We start from the raw sequence: 27,864 nt of genomic DNA on the forward strand, positions 1-27,864 counted from the left end.
AGGAAGACAAGAAGAAGAAACTATATTTTAACCAATAATGAATATTGAATGGAAAGATACTGTTTCAGTGTCCTTTATTCATGTGAACCTTTATAAAAGAATGCATGAGAAATTGGTGCAGTAGTATAGGGATACGAACAGGGAATTGGGTGGGAAATAGAAATTCTGCTATAATTGCTGGTTGGTATTGAAAGTTTAACTTCTTATATTTAAATTTTAGAGAAGTACTGAAGTAATCCAGAATTCAGAGAATTTTTTATACTAAGCTGACTTCCCAGTCAGAAGCTGATTTCTGATTATGTAAAAAAGTTGCTATGATGACCATAAAATGAACTGTATAGTACCCCATGTCTTTCTTAGAGTATGACAAAAATGTAACATTGTCAGTCTCCTCATGATATCAGGTGGAGCTGTGAACTCTAATGCTCTCTTACCTATAATTTGGAATTTCTCATGCTTTATTTTAATTCAGGAGCTCATAAGGAAAGGAATTCCCCATCACTTCCGAGCCATTGTTTGGCAGCTTCTGTGCAGCGCCACCGACATGCCTGTGAAGAATCAGTATTCAGAGTTGCTGAAGATGTCTTCTCCGTGTGAAAAGCTGATCAGGAGGGACATTGCCAGGACGTACCCTGAGCATGAGTTCTTTAAGGGACAGGACAGTCTGGGCCAAGAGGTCCTCTTCAATGTCATGAAGGCAAGTAGGAGGCCCTGATAATAGAGTTGTTTTGGAAAGTAGCATCTGCCATTTGTTTCTTTATGTATAAGTAGAGACCGATGTAATGAATTTAACTTTTGTGGCTCAACCTTCACCTCAGAAGAAGTTCTCCAGTGTAATGTATACATTTTAAACTTAATTTCTAGAAGCATTTAGTTAGTTAAACTAAAGCAAGTTCATTTCAGAAGAACACAATCTCTCACATCTGCCCTTTAGTTGTAGAAGAGTTTCACTCTCTCATTACTAGAGAGTTCTTCATCCAATTTCTCATATACTCAACTAGGCACTACTGTGTTTTCCTTTGGTATTATTATATCCATTACCTTTGTTTTTTTCTCAAACATTTCATCTCTGTCTCTTGGTATAAATGGGGTCATAAGTGATACTTTCTATTTTCATCTAGACATACTTTTTTCCCATTGCTGCTACTTGATGCACTGCAAGGAATCAGATTTATGCATTTACCTTAAGTCTCACATTTTGGGTAAATAAATCAGTATAATGCAGTTTGGTTCATTTTGACCAAATATTCTCAACTTTCCCTGATGGTTATATACCTCGAATTGCGTTTCAGGTCAGTAAAAGCACTTGGCAACTGTATTACTGAGCTCTAGGCATATTTATTTAAATCTTCTTTTGCTTAAGTTTCCATATCTTTCAGGCTTATTCTCTAGTAGACCGTGAAGTTGGGTACTGCCAGGGCAGTGCATTCATCGTGGGATTGCTTCTCATGCAGGTTGGTGTAGTATGACAGATTTCATAGAAATTATTGCCATATATTAAATACCAAGGATTAATAATCTAGTTACTTGAATCTTAGTGCAGATTTGTAACTTCAAACATCGGTCAAGTTTAATAAAATAGCTGCTTTGACTGAAAAAACTTTAAAAGTATGTCCTTTTTGGGACTTCTCATACTTCCAAAAAGCTTTATCTAGCAGTGGGAGTAGAAAAACTACACACATTTTGAACAACGGATATTTGAAGACAGTATTTAGGAATTTGAAATATTCAGAATATGGCAGAATGAACTCAACAAATTCAGGATAACACAGAGAAGCATTATTTTTCAGTACATTGTGAAATTAGCTATATTTGAATTAAGAGTTAGATTTTTCAGAGTATTTGGTCAGTACCAGTAGTTTGGCATCAAGACTAACAATATAGCTGTCTGGTTCTGTCCACTTTTGATGGCAGTAATACTCCATGCTTTAGGTAACTATTTTAACTGATGCTAATTAGAAGGTTCACAAGTATCAGTGATGCCATGCAGTAAACCTAAGATCTTTTTCATATGAGGAACTGTGACTAGAAGAGACTAGTGTAAAACCGCGTCATGTTTTGCTTTCAGTACAGAATCATTCTGGTTTTAATCTTTAAAAAGACATGCACATCTCTTGTCTGATTTCAGATGCCTGAAGAAGAGGCCTTCTGTGTGTTTGTACGGTTAATGCAAGAGTACAGATTACGAGAACTCTTTAAACCTACTATGGCTGAATTGGGACTCTGCATCTATCAGTTTGAATATATGCTGCAGGTACAAGACTGCATTTGCTACATTGTCAAGAAGCATCTGTTGTATTATCAAGAAGCATGTTGCTTTAGGGAGCAGTAAGGGTAGGTGTTTTGAACTTCAGCTCCCACATTTCCTAACAACTAGTAAACGGCTGGGATTTCTGGGAGTTGAAGTCCAAACACCTTGAGTTCTAAAGTTTGCCCATGCCCAAGATAGGGATACAACTGTGATGTTAGAGTCTTGCTGATCCAGGGCCGGCCCAAGGTAATTTTCAAGTATAGGCAAACAGAATTTTGGCCGCCCCCCCCCCCCCACCAATCACTGAAAAATAAAAGCGTTGGATAATAAGGAGGGATTAAGGAAAAGCCTAAATAAAGAACAACACATTGAAAACAGGGGAAATCCACACAGGAAACAATCAGAGCCAGCTAACACCTCCCAACCAAGGATGTCTCCAGGGAGGAAGCAGCCAGGCTTTGAATCTGCAAGGCCATTAAATGCTAATCAAGCTGGCCAATTGCAACATTCACACTAGCCTTAAACAGACAAGAGCACTTTCTCCCACCCTGGACTTTCCACAGATACATAAACTCCACGTACCTAGCTTCCAACAGAACTCACAACCTCTGAGGATGCCTGCCATAGGTGTGGGCCTGGCCCCGGAGGCCAGACGCAGGCCCCGGAGGCCGGGTGCAGGCCCCGAAGGTGAGCGGGCCCAGGCCAAAGCCGAGAGGAGATGGCCTGGCAAGTGGGCCCAGACTGAAGCTGAGAGGAGGTGGGGGGTGCGCGCATACGCATGCCTGTGCACCCGGGAGCGCCTCAACTGCACCCCCTAGAGAATGGCTCCACAGGCAAGTGCCTGGTTCGCCTCGCGGTTGAGCCGCCTCTGTGCTGATCTCAGGAGTTGTGTTCTGTGTCTCTTTAGGAGCAACTGCCTGAACTGAATATCCATTTCCGTTCCCAAAGCTTCCTTACTTCCATGTATGCATCATCTTGGTTTCTTACTCTCTTCCTTACCACCTTTCCACTACCTGTGGCCACTCGAGTGTTTGATATCTTCATGTATGAGGTAAAGTGTTTGATATTTTAAAAGGGAGTGGGATATAGAATGGAGAAGACATGTTTTATTACTAATAATAATAATAATAACTTTATTTTAACCTGCCCTCTCTTGCTGAAGGAACTCAGAGCAGCTTCCAGAGACAAAGACAAAAATGGAAAACATTCAATGCCATGTACTATGACAAAATATTAAAATAAAACAAAAACAGACACCAACAAACATTACATTACACATCAAGGAAATATTGTGCCAGTTCTTTAAATGGCACTGCCCGTTGTATGTTATTAGAAGCAAAGCATGCTTCTCTAGGGAACAAACTGGCCCACTGCTACTAGCCATTGTAGGTATAGAACAAACTTTGATAAAGTGGGTATTTCCCTCTTTCCCTTCCTGCTAGTCTAGCTTTGTGTAACAGAATGATTAATATACTTGTTTAAATCAGTATGGAATATTTTGTTCTCCTGCCACTAAAATATAGAGACATGCCACCTCTGTGATCATAGCTTTAACTAGTGTTATTCTCCATTAATTTGTCTAATCTCTCTTTACAGCCATCTAGGTGGATGGTATATAATGCTCCAGTCATCGTTGTTTCTGTAAACTAACTAAACTAAATATGATAACCTTTCATGCCAATTCCTGCATATGTAACTCATTCAGGATGGTTTAATTGTTTGATTTTGAGTTCTTGCTATGACTTAACAACAGATCAACCAGATACTCATTGAACTGTATGCACAGATAAGCAGATTGTGGGGGAAACGAACATCTTATTATCCTGCTAATTGTCCTTTAACTATGTTCAGCATAGAAGGTGGCTCGTTTGACAGTTGCACCAAATAATTAGAAACTTCCTTTGGAGTAGAGTCCATCTAACTTCTGCTGACTTCTTCTAGGGACTGGAAATAATATTCCGTGTAGGGATGGCTCTTCTACAGTTCAACCAAGCTGAACTGATGCAACTGGACATGGAAGGGATGTCACAGGTGAGCTGTACAATCCATTACGAAACTGGAGTAGATAATAATAATATTAGATGCAAGGTTTCAGTTTATTTCAGATTTCCATACAGGATTTGAGAAAAGGTTAAAAATCTTGAGGGAACATTGAAATAAGGATTTCCTTAAGAGCACTTGACCCTTCAACATTTTTGGAATGTTGTCCTCTTAACTAAAACTGTTTGGATCTGGCTGTTGAGGTCTAAGTGTCAGAGCCAGTACCACAGAAAACAAAGTCAAAAGCCCAAGTATCCGTTTCTCCTTGTTCTCAGTGAGGTGTAGTCAGTTGTTTCCACTATCACTTACTGGTCTCTAAAAGTAGCTTAATGAGGGAAGGGGAATAAAGTTCTTCAAATCTTCTTGCAGTTTTTAAAAATAGAAAATTATTTTATTCTGATACACTGCACGTTTATGTCATTCCCTCTGTACCAATATAGTTATATGGGGGGCCTTCTGCAGAGGCGAGAGTGATACTATACTAAAGTAATCTACTTTATTAATTGCAGTTCACAGCTAGTGTGCTTTGTTTTTTGCTTTCAGTAAAGTTGAAATGTTGAGGCTATATAATGAAGAAGGTGGATGGCCATCTGTCGGGGGTGCTTTGAATGCGATTTCCTGCTTCTTGGCTGGGGGTTGGACTGGATGGCCCATGAGGTCTCTTCAAACTCTACTATTCTATGATTCTATGATTCTAGGTCTTAGGAGCATCATAATGTGCTGTCATATTGCAATTACTAAAAAACTTGTTTTGCACCTTTTTCCTTAAAAAGAAATTTAGTCAAGGAGTGCACCTGCTGTCATAAATGTTAGCAGTAGCATGAGGGAGGGTAGCTAGATGCAGAATGGATGGGCTGGCTTTTGTTCTTCAGTTTGCCTCCAGTTTAGCTAAGTGAGTAGTAGCTTGCACTGCTGAACTCGTACATTTTAAGCTTCCAAGGCTGCAGAGAAAATGCTCTAAGCCCATTTTGTGTAGCAAAATTGTGTACCAGCATTCTTATCTCACCGTTGTACAGCTGATGGTTCAACAGATACCAAGGCCTTGAACTTACCTTTTCCACAGCAGCATATTAGTTACTGCTACAAAATTCAAGGCAAGACAGGGTACTTCATTGTGCTTGCTGAACTGCACTGAGAATCACACCTATCCAATGTGTGTGAGAGTACACCTGCTGGTGCAACAACTATTATGTTAGTGTAGTACTCAGGGAAGATTGTGACTACTATAGAAAAATGCTACTCAAGTGGGAAAAGGTATACAAGCAAATGCCAGTGAACAGGATTCCAAATTGTTTTGCCTCATGACTTTAAAGCAGGGTCAGACAACTAGTGTGTGTTATTATTAGCTTATTCATTTACATTTCACCCTCCCCCAGAAATAGAACCCAAGGTGGCTTGTGTTGTTCAGGTATGATTGGACTGCAGCTCTCATTAGACCACACTACTATATGATGCAGTATGATGTGAACTGCAATCCAGTGACAGTTAGAGATCCATGAGTCAGTCATACCAGCTTTAAAGTATCAGAGGTTTTGAAAATTGTTCCACATTTCACTCTTGTGAATAGCCAGATACTAGACTTTCCCACCAATTAATATTAACATTTGAATCCAGTTTGCTTAATCTGCCACTTGCTGGCCATTTTATTTATTTATTTATTTACAGTATTTATATTCCGTCCTTCTCACCCCGAAGGGAACTCAGGGCGGATCACATTGCACATACAAGGCAAACATTCAATGCCATAACATAGAACAGAGACAGACGGAGGCACAGGCTGGCCTCAAACTCATGACCTCTTGGTCAGAGTGATTTGTTGCAGCTGGCTGCTAACCAGCCCAGCCCACAGATTTTTACAGATCATTACAGATCTTTAGAACAAGTCATTCTGATAATCTTTTAGGCTGAAGTGTGAGATAAAAACATTTTAAATAATAAGCATCATTCCTATCTAATATTTGCAATGTGAAGTGTGTGCCAATTTTTTTTGTAACTCTTGAACTAAAATTAGCCTGCTTACACTGCAGGTAAGCCCAGATTTTCCATGATGAGCAATAGTTTGAGCAAGTTTAATGTTCTGTTGGATGTCTTCCCTGACCCCAGAGCATATTCCATGTCTTTTTTTGTCAGGATTTTAAACTGGTGAAGGGAGAATATTTTCTCCTGTGTTGCAAAGTTATATTAGTGAATGGGAAGAGAACTAGAAAGTTATTCAGTTACTTTATACTAGCAAGTAAAGCAGTAAGAATCTCTACTTGCTGTGTATGAGACCTTTAAACAGTAGAAGATAACAGCTGTTGATTTTTTTGGATTTACTTTTTGTGGCTGTCAAGGACTGTGACTTCATATTGCAGCAGGCATTTCATGTCTTCATTTTGTCCTTTCTAGCTGCACTGTCTGACACATTCACATACATAGCCAAAACCTGTTCTGTCATGAACTCAGTGTGATTGTCAAAGTTGAGCAGTATCTTACAGACTTAATTTCAGAGTGTTCCGTGTTCCTTCATTGTCTATATACGCATGCCTATATGCACACACCTCCCAAGCGAGTAAGAATTACAGTTGCCAGAATGTTTTTACTAAGCCATAAAGAATGTTCTCAGTCATAGTTTCCTCACCCTTTTTCATTCCTGAGATTTGCTGGTCATGATGTTAGAACTTTCTGGAAGTAAAATTTAAGTGATCAGGACTTGGGTATCTTGCCACAGATAGCATACCCAAAATTAGTCACTTTGCATTATCCTTTACATCTAGCTAGATGGGAAACAGTATATACAGTTGAACAGGGCATTAAAATCATGTTTACTTTCAGGAAATGTATGTGTGATGTAGTCTGACTCTAGTGTTGTCTAACTTACAGTATTTTCAGAAGGTAATTCCACATCAGTTTGATAGCTGTCCTGATAAACTCATCTTGAAGGCCTATCAGATCAAATACAATCCTAAGAAAATGAAACGGTAAGTGTTTAGTCCACCATCCTATTTAACGTGGTTGCATAATACATAATCACTTAATCAGGAGAATAAAGAAACTATGTAAAGCTCAGCTGAAGATTATTCCCAGAAAACTTATATGTAAACAGTATTTGAACTTTTTAAGACACTTAAAAAATACCTGATGTTAACATTAATCTTTAACAGAAGAAATCCAAAAATCTCTATATAAATTTGGGGTAGTATTGGTTCAACAAAATAGTTATTTGGGCAAGGGAAGGCATGGTGGGGTGTTCGTGAATGTAATTTAAATACCATCCATTATGAATTCCAACTTATTCTAATGTAAAAAATCTTGCTTTCTTTTAAAATGCTCATATTTCTGGGCCTTTGATATGGAACAACATGAGAGAGATTCTAGAACAGGCATAGGAATTGTACAGCTCCATGAAGTCCCCAGTCTTCTTTAATGTGAAATCCTTTTCACATTAACCCATCTGCTTGTGTCATAACATGTTGCTGCTGCCACTACTAATAACCAATTCTACTGTAGAGAGAAACAGGCTTCTTATTGACTAGCCAATTCTCAATTTTTAGAGCTAGGCTGTCAGGGAGGCTGGGACTATCAGGGAAATAATCTGTGGCATGGCACAGATGATTTGCCTGGTCAGTGCTGCTCACCCACAGACCTTGCTCTGAAGATCCAGAGCAGGCTGTCAGGAAGCAGCTAATTCCTCAGAACCATTTGCTCATGGTAGTGACATCAATATATGAAGGGTATACCTACTGCAGTTCTTGAATACCATGTGGCAGAGGCTAAAACTGAATATCTTTGGGCCCAAATGCTAACTGCTGAAAGAAGTTAACTGTTTTTAGGCCTGTTCCTGGAGTTAATGGTGTGCTGATTCAGAAAATTGCATTGGGTAGACCTCATAAACTCTAGTTTCTTAGATGTGGGTATCATGATTTTCTATGGGTGAAGAGATGAAGACTAGGAGATGGCATATGTTCTGTATCTGTTTAATGTTTGTTTTTAATTGCTGATTTTAAAGCTATTTATTTACTGATGTATTTTGTATGCGGCATCGAATTGTTGCCTTTGTAAGATCGCCCTGAATCCCCTTCGGGGTTGAGAAGGGCGGGATATAAATGTGGTAAATAAATAAATAAATAAATAAAATATCTCAAAGACTAGAGTTGATAGGGGAAAACTGGTACCAGCAGGTCAAATATACCCCAAAACAGGTCTAACATTTAAGACACCAGATGTGTGTTGGCCAATGTTATATTACATGGCACGAAATGTGCTTAGGGAAATGTTGGAGTGAAACTTGGCACTTTGGAACTGAAACTGCATGCAGTTGTGATGAACCAGTGATTAAACAATGGTTTATTGTCATTACACAAGGATGTAATATGGCTTAAGGAAGAGAAAGGGGCTGCTAACAAAGAGAGTTGAGCCTTCACTTCACCAACTGCTTACCTTCCTGCAGACTTAAGTACCAGAAATGATGCTGAGTGGGGCAAACTGCTTAGAATAGGGCTGGGGAGGCATGCTGGGGGAAAGAGTTTGTTCTTACTGTAGCCCCATTTCCCTCCCTTCTCTCATGTCATTGGATTCCTAACCATTGTGCCAGGTTGAGCTTCTACACATGGCACTTAGATTAGGGACCTGGCTTTGTGCAGCAAGTGACAAGACAGGGAGCATGTCACTCTCAATCAGCTGCTGAATTCTGTTGCTGGAGCCTGACTGGCACCTCATGAGTGCTGGGTGAGAGCGTGGAAGGGACACTTTACTATTATCTTCAACTAGCGACTTTTCATCTAACTAACTCAGAGGCACTTTGTGTAAGCTATGTGCTAGATAGGGAACCTCTGCACACTAATAGGGTTTACAGCCTATATAATGAGAAAACTGGTCATCCAGATTTTCAGCTATAATTCCAGTAGTTCCTTACTGTTGGTCATACTGAGTGAGGCAGATGATAGTTGAACAATATTTCCACCCTTTTTCAGAAGGAAAAGTTGCATAAGAGGATTTCAGGTTTCTTAATCTGTGCGCCCCATATGTTTCTTTTAATACTAACCTGCCACATTCTATGTGATTGCAGCAGATATTAATTTAAAAACACAAATCTGCTCCATTACATCAAGTTTGGCCATCAGAGTATTTTCAGAGTTTGGTAATTATGTAAGAAACATAGCAAACTGCATTCTGCCTATGTTACAGACTGGAGAAGGAGTACACTGCAATCAAGAACAGAGAGATGGAAGAGCAGATTGAAATCAAGGTCAGCCCTTTTTCATATGGTCTTGCTCTTGTGTTATGCACATCTCAACAGTGCATAGAATAAAATTATGGGAGTTCTCTGTGCCTTGTTAAGTTAGTACAGCCGCATAATCGGAAAGTCTTCAAAATGCTGTTCATTAAATGATAGTCAGTACCTGGTGCCTTTACTTGTTCTACATGGATTGTTGCTTTCTCCCATCCTTCTATAGCTTTGTCACAAACTTCTGCTGTAGTGGTTCTTTCTGTCTATAGGGAAGAGTGCATTCTATTTAAATACAAAATAACAGTGCCATTTATTTTTTTAAGTACTCATACTTCCGGTAATAGATCAAATTACCACTTCTATTAGTAGAATGCAGTGTATGATAGAAATGTAACGGATCCTCACCTACCGAACAGTAGATCTAATTATTTGCATGTGTGAGTATGGTAAAATCTTTCCTTTCCTCATTATTCAAACAGCTACATGAGCAGATGGCTTTAGTTTGATATTCAGGATTTCAGCATAATTTTGTATGCTGGCAACAACTTAACAAAAGCTCATGCTTACACATTAGAACACGTGCTGATTTTGATCTTGCTTACAGAGGCTTCGTACTGAAAACCGCCTTCTGAAACAGAGAATTGAAACCCTGGAGAAGGTGAGGAGTGTATCCAGCCGCATGAGAATCCACTTCCTCCGCTTCCAGACTAGTTTGGCCACCAAAAATGAAACATTAAACAGTCATATGTCCAAGTTGACTATAGACACTGCTCCAAGTGCCAACCATTAGTCTCTGCTGTGCATCTTCATAGGGACTGCTCTGGGCATTTATCTCTCAAGCAACTCAATCGATAGAGAATGCATGTTCTCAGGCAGTACTACTGGCCTTTCTGCATTGGTACCTCTTCTCGTAATGATGAAGAGGTAATCCCAAATCATCTGCTGCCTGGATGCTTTAAGGTGGAAAAATAATCTGCAAACCCTGTAGGGAAAAAAATGGCAACTGGAAAAATAATTCATGAACATGGTTACTTGAACATAAATAACTGACTTTCTGAACAAGCAGTCATTTACACTGCCTTTTGGCTGACCTTTTATGTGCAGCAGTTTAGCCTTAATTCTATTTCCCTTCTTACAATCATACTACCTCACATGTTTTTGTGTGCTAAATATTAGACTTTTACATGAAAAATTCCAAAAATCCTCGACCCCATTCTGATCTAAAGGACTTGTAGATAAATATCTTGGAAAATAGTCTAGATGCAACAATTCCAGGGAATCCTGTGAGTTAGAAACTAGTGTCCATCTATTTAAAATCTTTAGGCAATATATATATATGACTTTTGTAGTGCAGAGATGTCTGTCTGATTGAGAAAGGGAATGAGTTACAAGGTTGGATCAGTCCAACCTTGCAACCTTGGCAAGTATGTAGTACCTTCATTTATAGACAGGAAAAATCACAAAGATACATACTACATTGCTTGTTCTGCAAAGAGAAGTGATACACTGTAGAGTTGGGACTATTCCATAATGGGAATTCTCTCCCTGGGCTCTTTTGGGGTCTTTGTCTTTTTTCTTCTGTGCTTCTAGCTCTGAGTGCTTGTGTGACCTTGCTGTTGTCTTTTTTCTTCATCTTTCCTTCCTCTTCTGGATCTGTAGGAGAGTGCTGCCTTGGCAGATAGATTGATCCAGGTATAGTAAACCTTTTTTTGTTTGTTTCCAACTTTCCTCCTGGTGATTCATTTCATTCCAAACCAGCTAAACCACTTGCAGCCCTGTCTCTTTGCAATGTTGAACTTGCTTGGCACTTTCATCTAGACTAACCATTCTGCATTGGTTCTCAGGCCTCCCTTTGTCACCCTTAGATGTTCTTAGAAAGACATGCAAATTTTCAAAATTCTAGAATATTACAGGTCTGTCAGCTAATACTGAAAGCATAATCAAACATTGACAAAATACAGGATCCAGGTCAATTCCTTGTAATCCTCGAAGTAAGCATTTAAATGGAATCAAGACTATTTTGATTGTATGCTGTACTAAACAAATAACATCTCATTTCATGTACCCCAAGAATAGGATATGTACATATTTATTCTTTGTCAGTGTGTGTTTTCCTCCTCCTGTGTGTATGCTGATATATATTACATTTATACTCACACAACACTTGCAAGAAGCATGTGCTGTTCACTAGTATGATATTATGATGCATGTTCCTTGCAGGCATGTGTGTGAGTGCTGTGTTACCAGGTCTCTGACTTACAAGCACCTTTGCCATCATATGTTAGACATGAACATGTTTATGAGGGCTTTTCAAACTTTGAGCAAATAAGTCTTTGACCATAAACACCTTATTTGTGGTAAGTGGAGGTATTAAAGACAAGGAATTTCAAAAAGTGGAGTTAAAATTTGCACCTACATCTGTTAACTAAGATTCAGGTTCTATCCACCTTTGATGAAGTCCAGACTCAGCAAGGGTATTTATGGTTACACCTTGCTTGGATGTGTATTCCTACTGGTTGTTTAATAAATATTGCTGTTGCATTTTCAGTGGGCTTTAAAGTATGTACAACATAGTATTGCAGTATTGCATAGCACCTATGCTTAATTACTTTTTCTGCATTCCTCAACAATCTATATAGAAATAAATGTTAAGAGCCCTGGGGCAGGAGTAATGAGTCCCTTTTATAGAGATTGCTGATCTCTTCTTTAATGCCAAACCGCAAGAAGAATGAATTGGATCGGATACTTTTTCAAGCGGAACTTGTATATATCATACTTTTTGTGCTCCTCATCAGAGAAGCCTGGCCAGGGATGGACTCACCTTACTTGAATTGAATGATGGCTTTTCTGATAAGAAAAACCAGGATATAAACTTCTCCCCAGTCTTTGTGGTGCATCCAGAATACTACTGGGAAGCGGTCTCAATTAAGAGGAATGAAAATTCAGAACCATGGAACATAAACTCCCCCCTAAAAAGTCCACATTAGGTTGTTCTGGTAACTTACTTTAGCTGCTGCAATGCAACTGCTTTCTGGGCATCTAGTCCCTAGATATACATGCCGTTTCTCAACCCCTGATTTGTTGCAACAAGAAGGCAGTGTTGCAATTAGGAAATTTTAGACTCTGGACAATGATCAAATGTTTTCTCCTCAAGACCATAAGGTATAGTACATCACTTAACTTTGAAGTGTGGTAGACAAATGTCCTGTGTTTGGGCACTCATTCTGCTGAGTAAGACCCAGGAGGTCTGATTCAGATTCTGTATTTGAAGGTGCTACTGCAGGAAGAGGACTGAGAACATTTAGGATGAGAAGCATTCTGTCCAAACATCCCCTTGCAGATTCCTCGATGAAAACATTCTTCAGATTTTGTAGCTTTCATCTTTTCTGGAATTTAGTATGCACAGCAAAATCCTTCATTTTGGGGTTTCTAATATTTTTACTACATTCTTAAAAGGACCGAACAAGTGCTATTGAGAGATTGATCTTGTGATTCCACCCTTCCCTTACCTAGGTATGGAGTGTAGGGTTACAATAATATATAAGCAGAATTTGTTACTGGCCAGAGGATTTCCTTTGATAGGCTGTGGCAAAAATATGTTTACGTTTTAGTGATGATAAGTTGAAAACACAAGGCAAATAATCGTATAAACACAAACATAATGCATATATACAGTCTCTTGACTCCTTTTTATTATAGATTTTGTGCATTTGGAAATAGATACAAACCTATACACCTTAAAGTGTAACCTTTAATGGGAGAGGGAACCTAAGAAAACCAGGAATGCTTTGAACAAGAATATGTACTTTTTAAAAAGGGGGTGATATCCCTCCATATAGGTGCTTTTCTTCCCACACTATGTTCAACCTTTCTGGGCCAATATGTACATGATTCTCCTGGTGTGTTTCAGAGTCTCTGAAACCCACATACCAGCAGTGCTATGGTAGACAGGCTGCTTTCAGTGTAACCATTTTTGCTCTACCAACTTCTCATGGATAACTTCAGAAATTGTCACTGATGCATTAAAATCGGAGATGAGAGAGGGAGAGGGAGAACTGGACTAAGCTTATAAACAATAAAGCTAACAAACTGCCAGTCACAAGGCCACCCATCTCTAACCAGACTAATACTGTGCTCTGAGGATTCGCAGGCAGTGCTTTCCTTCTCCTGTAAATGCCATAGTAGAAATTAAGCTGGTATGGCTCTTCAGAGCAACCACTTACCTCTCGTGCATTGCATTATTACAATCAAGAGACCATTAAAGCAACACGTAAAATACATTTTAAAACCGTGCCTAGAAGCATTCGGATTGACACTATACAAATGAATATGGTTAAATCAAACCAATAGTTTAAAAGAATAAAATACATTAAAATTACATACACGTGGATAATCTGATCATAATATTGAGGATTAAACATTTTGCCAGTTACAGGGTGAGCAATTTGTTAAAGCTCTTGAGCAGGACAACCACATGAGACTGCAGGGAACACCAAAGAAAGCATTACATGATGAGTTATAATAGATACCCCCGTCTGACCCCTGGTGAAAACTGCAGTGGAAAAGTACATGCAATATAATTCCAATTCCATAATTATCACAGGGCAACATCTCTTACTCAGTGGAGTTTTATTAAATCTGGCAGATAAATAGGTCAGAAGGAATTATATTAAAACTTGCCAAGGAAAACGCCTTTCTGTATCTTGGGAAAGTTAGTCTGCCAAAATATGGCATTTCATCCTGGCAAAGGAGGGCACGGTAAACTCAAAAACTGGGAAAATCACATACTTCATGCCTTGCCCGGCACGGGTGACTGTGCCAATAAACCTGTGGTAAATACTGTAGCAGAGGAATGCAACTTGACATCTTACTCTGAAGAGACCTCAGAATGAAATGTAAGCCTAGCTAGCACGCTAGAGAGCTCCATGGGTAATATGACAATATAGTTCACCAGAGAGACCAATAAACACAAATGGTCTTTAGTATGAGGGCCCTTTACTCAGAATGGGAATAGCCATGGAGACCATCTCAAAATTTGACCTTTATTGCCATTTGGTCCATTTTCATCCATATATATTTTTGGAGCATTAAGCTTTCAGAGGTGGGGCAAGCTGACAGGTTGACAGCTATGCATCTTACAACTTTGTAATATCGCACTTTTCACTCACATGGACCAAATGGGTCCTGGTGAGCCATCTTGTCAAACAAGACAGATTGGGAGATTTAAGAAACAACTGGTTTTTCTAAGCGGTCCCAGACATTCACCAGGTGGGCGCTCATAAGACCTGAAAGAGGTTCTACTTGAAATTTAGCAGAGAAAATAGAAGAGCTACAGGTTTTACAGATAATATTGTTCAAACAACAGAAGTGTGTTTTATGAGATTCAATTACTAAAGTAGCATGTTGGGGACAAAGTTCATACTCCTCCTTCTCCATGTCTCGTTCATGTCATGGGCAAGTCAAAATATCTTAACCTAATCTACAACACTGGTAGCTGTGGGTGTAAAACTACTATTCCAAACTTCGCAGAAAGAGGACCAGATACAAATATAATGATTTAAGGGTCTACACAAGAGAACAAATTAACCTGAGAAGACTGAAGACAGGAGAATAATGCAGACCTATGCTCATTCACTGTAGTTGTTTCAGTTTAAAAAACAATACCTATGGTGCTCCCCAAAACCTCAATTATATTGCCTTTACAAGATTTGCTGCTTTAAATGGTTCCCTTTGGGAGTTCTGTTAGCAGTTGCTGTTCATTTGCAGCTGCTGTTCATTTGCAGCAATTCTTCACAAGACAAGGGCCAATTCACCTGTGTCACAGCTAGGATGATAGTAGCAGTGCTATAAAGAAACTTAGCAGCAATGACATGATATAATTAAAAATATTCTCTAATAATGTTTTTAAAAGGTGGTTCTGAAGCAGAAAGATTGGATCCCATGTGATCCTTATTCCTAGCTGTAAATCAAATCTGACAGTCTGTTAACATTTTTCTGTCTGTTGCATTCATTGAAGAACAAGACCTAGAACCCAATCCTCCCCACAAAGTTAAAATAGGATTTATAGAATTTTGTGATTCCCTATCCCCTATAGCTACTCTTTTCTTGAATCAATCCTAAATTGCCATTTATCACTGCATATTATTTAAATGGCCTCTGATTTATATTTGTAACCAAAAGAGAGCTTATCAAGGGCAAAATGTCACTAGGTATTACTCTCATCGTTAGCATTTTCCTAATCTATTTTCTGTCCTGGCATTGATTTTCTATGACTTTGTGGGATCTCTCTGAATGTGTTCCTTTTATATACAATGAAGAACACTATCCAAATGCTTCTTTCTGAAGACAAATACATTCAATGCTATGTTTTTAGGTGCTAAGAAAATAAGAAAGAATATCTCAATGAATTAACTTTTTTATAAAATAACATAATATCTGATGCACTTGAAGCTAGAAGACCTCAGAAATCTTGGCTCTTTTGCCCTTTCCATCTCAGGCAAGAGGAGTACTGAAACATTGTGTTCTGTATCATGGTGGAATCTTACTGAGTTACGAGGTCTAAGTATTGTACAGTGAGGTTTATTGCAGTTTGGTTGTCTCCTGGAATCTTTTGTGTAGTCATGATGCTAAAGTGGAATTAGAAGCATAATACACCCGCCATAAACCCTGCTATGCTCAGATCTCACTCCCACAAGTATGCAACTGCTGTGTGTGTGTATGTGCCCTCTCATCACCTGTCAATCCCATGAACAAGTTTTCTTTAAGTAAAGAATAATCAGAGTTGGTTTTGTCAGTTTCTTCTTCTGAAATATAGATTACAGCCCCTTGTGTTAATTTGTGGTCTTTCATCCAATTAGTATCCATGGCTGACCCCGTTTAGCTTCCATGATTGGATGGGATCTGGTGCCTTTATGGTATATAGGCATACATATCTGTTGCTTTAATGTTAGCTCTATCTCTATGTCTGAGGAAGTGGACTGAAATCTGTGAAAATCTACGCCAAAATAGAACAGTTTCAAAGGGACTGTTAGATTCTTTACCCATTCCCCATTTTCTTTTAATCCACTGCAGAAACACATGAAGGTAGTCTCTTGTACTTTTGTTTGAAGACACCTCCTTGCCTCAAGGCAGGGATCATGTGGCTTTCCAGAATTTCTTGAACCTCAGCCTGGCTGTCAGTCACAGCTGATTGTCACTGGAGTCCTGCAAACATCAAGAGGCTACCCCAGGCCTGCACAACCTGTGGCCCTCCAGATATTTTGCACTTCAGCTCCTAGAATTCCTGACCATTGGACAATGTGGCCAGGGCTTCTGGGAGTTGGAGGCCTAAACACCTAGAGGGCCACAGATTGTGCTGGTCTTCACCTCAATTGTATGTAGAACAGTGACAGAGGGTCAGTGAATCCACCCAACTTTTCAGGTTTGTGGGAAGGATTAAGCTGCTTGGGTAGCTCCTTTGAAATTAGTTTGGACTAAAATCTGGAGCAGATTTACTACCCTACTATCACTGAGATTGAACTGTTCCATTCAGGGTATGATTCGACAAGGAGAAAGATATTAACTAATTATTCTAAGATACTGGGGAACAATTCCAATTATATGCCTTCTGATATAGTATGATTCTTTTTCACAAGTTGTTTTGGAAGACTGAATTGACCCTTACCCAGACTTCAAGTTTAAAAATAATTGGTATCAAGTGGTAAAGCAAACTTACATATCTTACCCCTCTATCATTAGAGCAGGGATTTGGCAGGTCCCAGTGATGATGTCTGTTCCTTGGTATGCCGGAGTGAGAGGTGGAGAGGGTTCCTGAATAGAAGAGGACATTTCAACAGGTGTTGTTTGTTACATTGTTGCATGGGAAGCAACACCTGCTGAGATTCTCTCTGGTGCAAGAATCATTACAGGTACAGCAGCTCTCTATACTCTGGCAATCCTAACTGTTAAGGATTTCGCTTATTTGCATGAAATAATTATTTTGTTGCAATGCCTTGTCTTTTACATGTCATAGAAAAGCCTCACATCAATTCACTGCTTTTCAGAAAATAACTTCTAATTTCTTCCCTTTTAGGGCCAAGTTACCCGAGCACAGGAAGCCGAGGAGAACTACATCATCAAGCGGGAGTTGGCTGTTGTGAGGCAGCAGTGCTGCTCAGCAACAGAGAACTTACAGAAAGCCCAAAGTACTATTCGGCAGCTGCAGGAACAACAGGTAAGCATGTGGTGTCACACATGAAACCACAAAGCTGAGGGAAAGTTGCCAGTTACATGATTGGGTTTGGGTAGTGGTTTACTATGAGACCAGACCAAGTGAACAAAGGGCAAATAAAGGGCCATCCTACTGCTATTTTTTTAAATATTATATTAATTCAAATTCTTTTTGTGGTTGTTTGAATTTTTACATGGCAGTCTAGACCAGGCTTTACCAAAATGATGCACTTTTAACTCTCACATCATCATGCATTTGTGATCCACCATTCTCATTGGTTGTGATGGAGCCTATGGTTGGAGCTGGGAGTTGTAGTCCAGGAACTTGTAAAGTGCTACATAATTTCCATCCTTATCTAAAGAAAAAATACTACTGTATAAACATATTTTATATAAACTATGCACATTATAAACTATACACATATATCCACACTAGCTGTGCCCGGCCACGCATTGCTGTGGCTTTTTGGATTTGTTTGTTGGCCAGGTGGATTAGCAGTGAATAGACTTGCAGCCGCAAAGTATGGCCGTTTTCTTCCTATTGTAATCCTAGTTTGGTGAGCTGGGATACATTGAATAGTCTCGGTGTGGCAGGTATGCATGCTGTTATAGTCACCTTGATTAGCATGTAATGGCCTTGCAGCTTCAAAGCCTGGCTGCCTCCTCCCTGGAGGAATCCTTGGAGGTTTGGAGGTGCTACGTATCCCTGATTGAACCCCCTCCCTTCCTGTCCAGAGAGTTGAAGAAGGACCAGCAGAAGACAGGGCTCAGTGGAAGGCGCCTCCCCCAGGCTGCTGTAATCAATAGCAATGATATTTAGTAATAATATGAAGGATGTGGGTGGAATACAATTTCCAAAAAATCTTCGGTCAATTCCCCCAAAACTTCCCCAATATTCACAGTTGGCCATGTTGGGTCTGTGTGCCAAGTTTGGTCAAGATCCATCACTTGCTAGGTTCAGTGTTGTCTGAATACAGGTGACGACACCAAACTGGGAGGGATAGCTAACACTCCAGAAGACAGGAGCAGAATTCAAAACGATCTTGACAGACTAGAGAGATGGGCCGAAACTAACAAAATGAAGTTCAACAGGGACAAATGCAAGATACTTCACTTCGGCAGAAAAAATGGAATGCAAAGACACAGAATGGGGGACGCCTGGCTTGACAGCAGTGTGTGCGAAAAAGACCTTGGAGTCCTTGTGGACAACAAGTTAAACATGAGCCAACAATGTGATGCGGCAGCTAAAAAAGCCAACGGGATTCTGGCCTGCATAAATAGGGGTATAGCGTCTAGATCCAGGGAAGTCATGCTCCCCCTCTATTCTGCCTTGGTCAGACCACACCTGGAATACTGTGTCCAATTTTGGGCACCGCAGTTGAAGGGAGATGTTGACAAGCTGGAAAGCGTCCAGAGGAGGGCGACTGAAATGATTAAGGGTCTGGAGAACAAGCCCTATGAGGAGCGGCTTAAAGAGCTGGGCATGTTTAGCCTGCAGAAGAGAAGGCTGAGAGGAGACATGATAGCCGTGTACAAATACGTGAAGGGAAGTCATAGGGAGGAGGGAGCAAGCTTGTTTTCTGCTGCCCTGCAGACTAGGACACGGAACAGTGGCTTCAAACTACAGGAAAGGAGATTCCACCTGAACATCAGGAAGAACTTCCTCACAGTGAGAGCTGTTCGACAGTGGAACTCTCTCCCCCGGGCTGTGGTGGAGGCTCCTTCCTTGGAGGCTTTTAAGCAGAGGCTGGATGGCCATCTGTCGGGGGTGCTTTGAATGCGATTTCCTGCTTCTTAGCGGGGGGTTGGACTGGATGGCCCATGAGGTCTCTTCCAGCTCTACCATTCTATGATTCTATGATTCTATGAACTACAATTCCCAGAACCCAAAATTGTGCCAGTATTCACAGTTGGGCATGTTGAGTCTGTGTGCCAAGTTTGCTCCAGATCTGACATTGGCTGTCTTCAGTGCTCTCTGGATACAGGTGAAGTACAACTCCTGGATAGCAAATTCAACTACCTCCAAACACCGCTACTATACCAAGTTGGCCGTGTTGGCTCTTGCACTGCATTTTATTGGGTTGTGTTATATGGGTCTACACTGCCTTATTATTATTATTATTATTATTATTATTATTATATAATGAAGTTTGAACGGCCTTGGACTGCTTTACATGGGTCTATGCTGACCATATAATTCAGTTTGAATTGCATTGGTCTTATATTTGCTTTCAATGGCTGCATTTCAATATTAATGTCTAGTCCATACAGGGTTATGTGATGGCATACTATGGGGCATAGCATTAATACAAACTCTCAAGCAACCAGAGACGACTCTCAGTTATCTGGCATCAACCACTCCCCACGGTTGCCGGTTAAATGAGAGTCGACTGTCATAGCATTAATACAAACTCTCAAGCAACCGGAGACGATTCTCAGTTATCTGACATCGACTGCTCCCCACGGGTGCTGGTTAAATGAGAGTCAACTGTCATAGTATTAATATAAACTCTCAAGCTGTCAAGGACAGAACGCCACAAGATTCAAAGTAACAGAGTTTATTAGATTACAGAACTCAAAAAATGCCCGTAAAACACAAGGGCCAGGCAGTTTTTGCCTTTAGGAGCAAAAAGGGGCAAAAGTAAATGTTCAAAAGATAAACCGGATTAAACCGGAGTTTAATCCGGGTAAAAACAAACTGCTTGCTTCAGCCTGGGTATAAACGAAACGAAAGCCAAGGAACAAAAGATACAAAGAATGCAACTAATTGGCAGCAGATTCCTCTCTGCTGCCAACACTGTGCTTAGAGTAACTTGCGTCGCTCCCCCACACACACAGCAGACAGGATCTCCAACACGAGTAAATCAGCCAAGGATTGTAGCAGTTGAGTAGACCAGTTCCGTTCCGTAGATCAAAGCCAGAAGCAGACGTTTGTAGTTTTTCCAAGTCCAAGAAGGGGGGAAGACAAGCCGTGGTCAGTTCAGTCCGAGTTCTCAAAGCAGGAGATGGCGTCCGTCAAGAAGACGACGGAAGGTCAAGCTAATAAGAGTAAGCACAGGTTTGCACAAACAAATGCCCACACAATCCCTCCCGCCGTCTGACCCTGGATTCCAATCAACTTACGTCACAGCACAGGAAAGCACACAAGTCTTCAGGGAAGCGTCCCACACACACACGGATCCCAAGCGTTTGCCCAGATTACCTTGCCCAACGCAATTTGCAATTGCTCTCAAGCCCCATTTTATGCCAGTTACAAATCTTCATCACTGTCAGCTGTCCTCCTTAACCCGGGCGTTTCCTCATCACTTTCCTCGTCAGAGCTGGAACACCTCTGACTACGCCCAACAGCATCTCCAGCTGTGGATCCCGTCCCATCCCTCCAGCTAAGCCATGGGTCTAATCCTGAAGGTCCCCATTCATCTTCTGTCCCATCATGGCCAGTGGCACCCACTTCCTCCCTTACCCGAGTCCAATCCATCTCATCCTCCTCTGAGCTAACCAGCCCCTCCTCCATTCTCTCCGTAAACCCTTCGAAAGACTCCTCGTCAGATGGTGCTGCAAATATGTCTCGCAGTCTTTTTCTCTCTCGCTCCTCGAGAGTATCTGACTCTCGAGGAGTCTTACGCCCACGTCTGTCAGTAACAGAGCCATGAGGCTCAATCATAACACTATCCCCTCTCACAAAGGCCTCCTCCCCCGATGGCGGAGAAGTGGCAGTGATACCCTCCGCTATAGCACCACGACGACTAGAGGTATCAAGTTTCAACAGCGAACGATGAAAGACTGGATGGACCATTAAACTAGACGGTAAACGCAAACGAAACGCAACAGAAGAAATCTTTTTAACGATAGGAAAGGGACCCAAATACCGAGGCGCAAACTTTCCCCCAGCCTGTTTAATATGTTTGGAAGATAACCACACCAAATCCCCTTCTTCCAACTCCTCCCCTGCCTGCCTGTGGCGGTCAGCCTGAGTCTTCTGCGTTGCCTTAGCTTCCAACAGTAAGCGACGGGCAACATCATGCAATGCAGCCATTTCCGAAGAGCGGTACACAGGGTCCGAAGAGACCACATTGGTCGACGGCGCCACACCTCCCCGTGGGTGAAAACCATAAGTTAGCTCAAATGGCGTATGCTGACTAGACGTGTACACCGCATTGTTGTAAGCAAATTCCGCCACCGGTAACCACTTTACCCAAGCCGTGGGTTGATCTAAACAAAAACAACGCAGATACTGCTCTAAGAGCCCATTAACCCGTTCCGACTGTCCATCCGTTTGCGGATGGAAGGCTGAAGATACGTTTAACTTAGTCCCCAAACACTCATGGAAGTGTTTCCAAAAGCGTGACACAAATTGCGGAGCCCTATCTGAAATAATCACCTCGGGTGCTCCGTGCAAACGATAGATGTGCTTTGTAAATAGTAAGGCCAACGTAGGGGCCGCCGGAATGGTTGAACAAGGAATAAAATGAGCCAGTTTACTAAATAAATCCACCACCACCCAAATACAAGTATAACCCCCAGACTTAGGCAAATCTGAAATAAAATCCATGGAAATGATTTGCCATGGCCTCTCCGGAACAGGTAAAGACGATAACAACCCTCTAGGGCGCCCAACAGGCGTCTTACTCTGCTGACAAACGGCGCAGCTGTCACAAAAGCGCAGAATGTCTTGCCGCATCTTTGGCCACCAGTAGCTCCTGGTGATAAGCTGTACGGTCTTGAACCTGCCAAAGTGCCCAGCCATGGGTTCGTCATGGTGGGCTCTAATCACCTCCAGCCTGAGGGTCCCCACTGGTACGTAAACCTGCCCCCTACGCACCAATACCCCGTCTTGATCCTGGAGATGCGGCAGTATGGTACGGTTACCTGCAGAAAGCAGCATCAGTTGCTCCTGAGTCCACACATCATCCTTCTGAGCCTCAAGGATCTGGTCATGTAACCCAAGCTCATTATCTACAACACACAGAGAGGCAGTAGGCAAGATGGTCTGACATACTACCTGCTCATTGGTCTTAAATTCCGGCTTGCGGGATAAAGCATCGGCCCGCAAGTTTGCCTTCCCCTCCACGAACTGCACCTTGAAGTTAAACCTGGAGAAAAACAAAGCCCAGCGGATTTGACGCTGGTTTAACTTCTTTGCTGTTTGCAAGTGCTCTAAGTTCTTGTGATCAGATCTGACCACGATCTGGTGCCGTGCCCCTTCAAGCCAGTGCCGCCACACCTCAAACGCCACCTTAATCGCCAACAACTCCTTCTCCCATATGGTATAGTTCTGCTCGAAGGGTGTTAGTTGCCGCGAGTAAAATCCACAGGGACGCAAGGTCCCAGAGGAATCCTTCTGAGACAATACAGCCCCCAACGCGTAGCTAGAAGCGTCCGCTTCTACCACGAACGGTTTGTCAACATCAGGATGGGTTAGTATGTTGTCCGATTGAAAACTAGACTTAAGTTGTAGAAACGCCTCGTGAGCTTCCCGCCCCCACACAAATGGCTGTTTCTTGCGCAGAAGCTGCGTCAAAGGTACCGTGAGCTTTGCAAAATTCGGAATAAACTCCCGGTAGTAATTAGCGAAACCCAAGAACCTTTGTACATCCTTCTTAGTCTTCAGCTCCTGCCATGAGTTGACGGCGTCAACCTTATGTGGGTCCATTTTAAGTTCCCTACCTGACACTACATGACCTAGGAACTCCACTTCAGGCACATGAAAGACGCACTTGGAAGCCTTGGCGAAAAGCCCATTAGCCCGCAGTCGGTGCAGAACCTGCTTGACATGTTGACGATGTTCTTTCTCGTCCTTAGAAAAAATCAAGATATCATCCAAATAAATCACTAAAAATTGGTCAATTAGGTCCCTGAACACATCGTTCATGAACCTCTGGAATACCGCAGGAGCATTACAAAGCCCAAAAGGCATGACTCGGAACTCGTGGCATCCGAAACACGTGTTAAATGCCGTCTTCCATTCATCCCCTTCCCGTATACGGATTAAGTTATAGGCCCCCCGCAGGTCAAGCTTGGTAAAGACCTTAGCCCCTTGCACCCTTGATAACAGTTCCGAGATTAAAGGGAGCGGGTACCTATCCCGAATGGTGTATTTGTTTAGGATCCGATAGTCACAGACCAGCCTAAGTTCCCCAGTCTTTTTGGCTACAAAGAATACTGGAGCCGCAGTTGGAGAACTAGATGGGCGAATAAACCCCTTGGCTAAATTTTCATCTAGAAACTCCCGCAAAGCTTGCCTTTCCGGTACAGTCAAGGCATACAGCCTCCCTGCTGGCAGTTTCGCACCTTCTGCCAACTTGATGGCGCAATCATATGGCCTGTGCGGTGGTAATTTGTCCGCTTCTCTTTTACAAAATACATCAGAGAACTCCCCATACTCAGCAGGCACTCCCTCCATATCAGAATGAGTAACATTTAGAGTGCAACAATCCTGCCTCTTTAAGATCACTTTACGTGTTGCCCAATCTACTTGTGGGTTTACTACAGCTAGCCAATCCATCCCCAGGATCACATCATATCTAGGCAAGCTCGTAATATCCCACACAAACGTTCCCGTTACTCCCTGCACCTCCCACGTTACTGCTGAGGTTTCATGGTTAACCACCCCAGTCTCCAGCAGTCTCCCATCTGCTCCTTCCACCCACACGTCGCATGCCTTGCGCACTCTAGGAATGCCATGCTTCTTAGCAAACTCAATATCTACATAGGAGACCGTAGCCCCTGAGTCCAGCAGTGCCAAAGTAGAAACAAGTTCCCTTCCCCCAACAGATAATGTAATGGGTACGAAAACATGCTTCCTCCCCTCAGTTGACTGCTTGAGGAGCCCTAGTGCGTTGGACTCACGTCGCACTAGGGCTGGCCTTTTCCCGAAAGCTGGGAAGGTTTCACATTACAATTTTTGGCAAAATGCCCAGCATTCCCACAGTACAAACACAAGCCCAGCTGCCTCCTACGGCTCTTTTCCTCTGTAGACAGCTTTTTAAAGACCCCAAGCTCCATGGGCTCTTCCCCCATCACCACAGGTGCCCTGGTTACATGCATGGGTGGCGCACACATTGCTTTTGAGTGTTTACGAGCCTCGAACCTTGCGTCTAAACGCAGCACCTTAGCTACTAAAGCGTCCCAGCTTTCAGCCGGCTCCAAGCGTGCTAATTCATCCTGGAGCATATCACTTAACCCGGCAGTAAATAAAAGCATGAATGCATTTTCCCCCCAATCCAGCTGGTGGCGATACAGGTTAAACTTATTTAAATAATCCAAAACAGTCCCCTTTCCCTGTTTCAACCGATACAGAGCCCACCCAGCGTTCTCCGTGCGGAGAGGATCCCCAAAAGTATCAGTTAACAACTTTTTGAAATTATTCAAATTGTCCTTGACTGGGTCATTTCCCAAAATTAAATTAGTGGCCCATTGTCCTGCGGGACCGGTCAACAAACTCAAAATAAAGGCCACCTTGCTAGTGTCTGTAGGAAAAGCATGAGCACTGAGCTGAGAAAAATAAAGCTCCACTTGTGCCAAAAAGGTTGGCAACTTGCACCTGGTTCCGTCAAAGCGTTCAGGAGTCAAAACATGTCCTTTCACAGCCTGAGCTGTTTGGCTAACGGTAAAAGCCGTTTGCAATTGGTCTACTTTGGCCCTTAACTCATCCATCGTCTTCCTGACGGGTTTATTGCTGCAATAAACTTTTTATGGGCGTTGGGCAATCTGTCAAGGACAGAACGCCACAAGATTCAAAGTAACAGAGTTTATTAGATTACAGAACTCAAAAAATGCCCGTAAAACACAAGGGCCAGGCAGTTTTTGCCTTTAGGAGCAAAAAGGGGCAAAAGTAAATGTTCAAAAGATAAACCGGATTAAACCGGAGTTTAATCCGGGTAAAAACAAACTGCTTGCTTCAGCCTGGGTATAAACGAAACGAAAGCCAAGGAACAAAAGATACAAAGAATGCAACTAATTGGCAGCAGATTCCTCTCTGCTGCCAACACTGTGCTTAGAGTAACTTGCGTCGCTCCCCCACACACACAGCAGACAGGATCTCCAACACGAGTAAATCAGCCAAGGATTGTAGCAGTTGAGTAGACCAGTTCCGTTCCGTAGATCAAAGCCAGAAGCAGACGTTTGTAGTTTTTCCAAGTCCAAGAAGGGGGGAAGACAAGCCGTGGTCAGTTCAGTCCGAGTTCTCAAAGCAGGAGATGGCGTCCGTCAAGAAGACGACGGAAGGTCAAGCTAATAAGAGTAAGCACAGGTTTGCACAAACAAATGCCCACACAATCCCTCCCGCCGTCTGACCCTGGATTCCAATCAACTTACGTCACAGCACAGGAAAGCACACAAGTCTTCAGGGAAGCGTCCCACACACACACGGATCCCAAGCGTTTGCCCAGATTACCTTGCCCAACGCAATTTGCAATTGCTCTCAAGCCCCATTTTATGCCAGTTACAAATCTTCATCACTGTCAGCTGTCCTCCTTAACCCGGGCGTTTCCTCATCACTTTCCTCGTCAGAGCTGGAACACCTCTGACTACGCCCAACAGCATCTCCAGCTGTGGATCCCGTCCCATCCCTCCAGCTAAGCCATGGGTCTAATCCTGAAGGTCCCCATTCATCTTCTGTCCCATCATGGCCAGTGGCACCCACTTCCTCCCTTACCCGAGTCCAATCCATCTCATCCTCCTCTGAGCTAACCAGCCCCTCCTCCATTCTCTCCGTAAACCCTTCGAAAGACTCCTCGTCAGATGGTGCTGCAAATATGTCTCGCAGTCTTTTTCTCTCTCGCTCCTCGAGAGTATCTGACTCTCGAGGAGTCTTACGCCCACGTCTGTCAGTAACAGAGCCATGAGGCTCAATCATAACACAAGCAACCAGAGATGACTCTCAGTTATCCGGCATCGACCACTTCCCACGGGTGCCGGTTAAATGAGAGTCGACTGTCAGCATTAATACAAACACACAAGCAACCAGAGATGACTGTGCGTTATCCGGCATCGACCACTCCCCATGGGTGCCGGTTAAATGAGAGTCGACAGTCATAGTATTAATACAAACTCTCAAGCAATCAGAGATGACTGCATTATCCGGCATCGACCACGCCCCAAGGGTGCCGGTTAAATGAGAGTCGACTTTCATAGCATTAATACAAACTCTCAAGCAACCAGAGATGACTCTCAGTTATCCGGCATCAACCACTCCCCACGGGTGCCTGTTAAATGAGAGTCGACTGTCATAGCATTAATACAAACTCTCAAGCAACCAGATATGACTCTCTAATGTTCTGACCATTTCTAATTTAAACTAAACAGCAAAGCTGAGGCCCTGGGCTGAGTGGGTGGCTAGGAGACCAAGTGGGCGGAGCTTAGCCTTCTAACTGTCAGCAGACCAAAATTGAAACTAGTCTCAATTTTTATGGAAAAAAATGCAGTGATGATAGGGATTCTACATAAATTCTGTTTCATTTTTCTTAAATCAAATTAAAAACCAACAACAGACATTAGGAGACTGCTCAATGTTATATCTACTTCGGAGCTCACTTCTATATTTAAATGTTTCAGTTTATTCCAGAACTGTTTGTTCTTGGGGTCCTTCAAGTTCTTTCCAACCTATGGTGACACTATCTGTGGGTTTTATGGGCAGGATTTGTTCAAAAGGCTTTGCTATTGCCTTCCTCTGAGGTTGAAAGAGTGTGACTTGCCAAGGACATCCAGTAGACTTTCATCCAGTGGATTTCTTTCCAAGGACATCCAGTAGGTTTTCATCCAGTGGATTTCTAGGATTCCAATTTCTGAGCAGAAATTGGAATCCTAGTTTTCTAGAGTCTTACTCCAATGCTCAAATAAACTACATCATACTGGCTGTCAGTAAAAACTGTAGATACAATAAAAATTGTGAAGACAGTATTCAATACTTCATAATTTATGGATGACTGCAATGGCTTGGAATTGTACTAATTTGGCAATGTTTGTGCAGGGAAATCCTCGCCACTCTGAGGAATTTGTAACTCACCTGGAAACTGAGTTGGAGCAATCACGCCTGAGGGAATCTGAGACTCTGAGTGCATTGAAAGAGATGCAGGACAAAGTGCTGGATATGGAGAAGGTACACTTACTGACAGGACTGGGGTGGAAGTATGCATGCATACTTCAGTAACCTAAG

The 27,864-nt window shown here is 42.1% G+C and overlaps 1 protein-coding gene across 7 annotated transcripts in view; it reads left to right on the forward strand.

Moving 5' to 3' along the window:
* evi5l (ecotropic viral integration site 5 like) overlaps positions 1 to 27,864 on the forward strand; it is a 78,351-nt gene that overhangs the window by 31,439 nt on the left and 19,048 nt on the right. For 6 of the 7 annotated variants that reach the window (XM_062973929.1, XM_062973930.1, XM_062973931.1 and 3 more), the window contains 11 exons: positions 473 to 697; positions 1,380 to 1,454; positions 2,129 to 2,254; positions 3,159 to 3,302; positions 4,193 to 4,282; positions 7,154 to 7,251; positions 9,458 to 9,518; positions 10,105 to 10,158; positions 11,160 to 11,192; positions 17,572 to 17,712; positions 27,679 to 27,807. In XM_062973929.1, coding sequence (XP_062829999.1) covers positions 473 to 697; positions 1,380 to 1,454; positions 2,129 to 2,254; positions 3,159 to 3,302; positions 4,193 to 4,282; positions 7,154 to 7,251; positions 9,458 to 9,518; positions 10,105 to 10,158; positions 11,160 to 11,192; positions 17,572 to 17,712; positions 27,679 to 27,807 — 1,176 coding nt within the window. The remainder of the gene's footprint in view (positions 1 to 472; positions 698 to 1,379; positions 1,455 to 2,128; positions 2,255 to 3,158; positions 3,303 to 4,192; positions 4,283 to 7,153; positions 7,252 to 9,457; positions 9,519 to 10,104; positions 10,159 to 11,159; positions 11,193 to 17,571; positions 17,713 to 27,678; positions 27,808 to 27,864) is intronic. The other variant, XM_062973934.1, reaches the window with a different exon arrangement.

Source organism: Anolis carolinensis, chromosome 2 (genome assembly GCF_035594765.1).
Source record: "Anolis carolinensis isolate JA03-04 chromosome 2, rAnoCar3.1.pri, whole genome shotgun sequence".
NCBI lineage: Eukaryota > Metazoa > Chordata > Lepidosauria > Squamata > Dactyloidae > Anolis > Anolis carolinensis.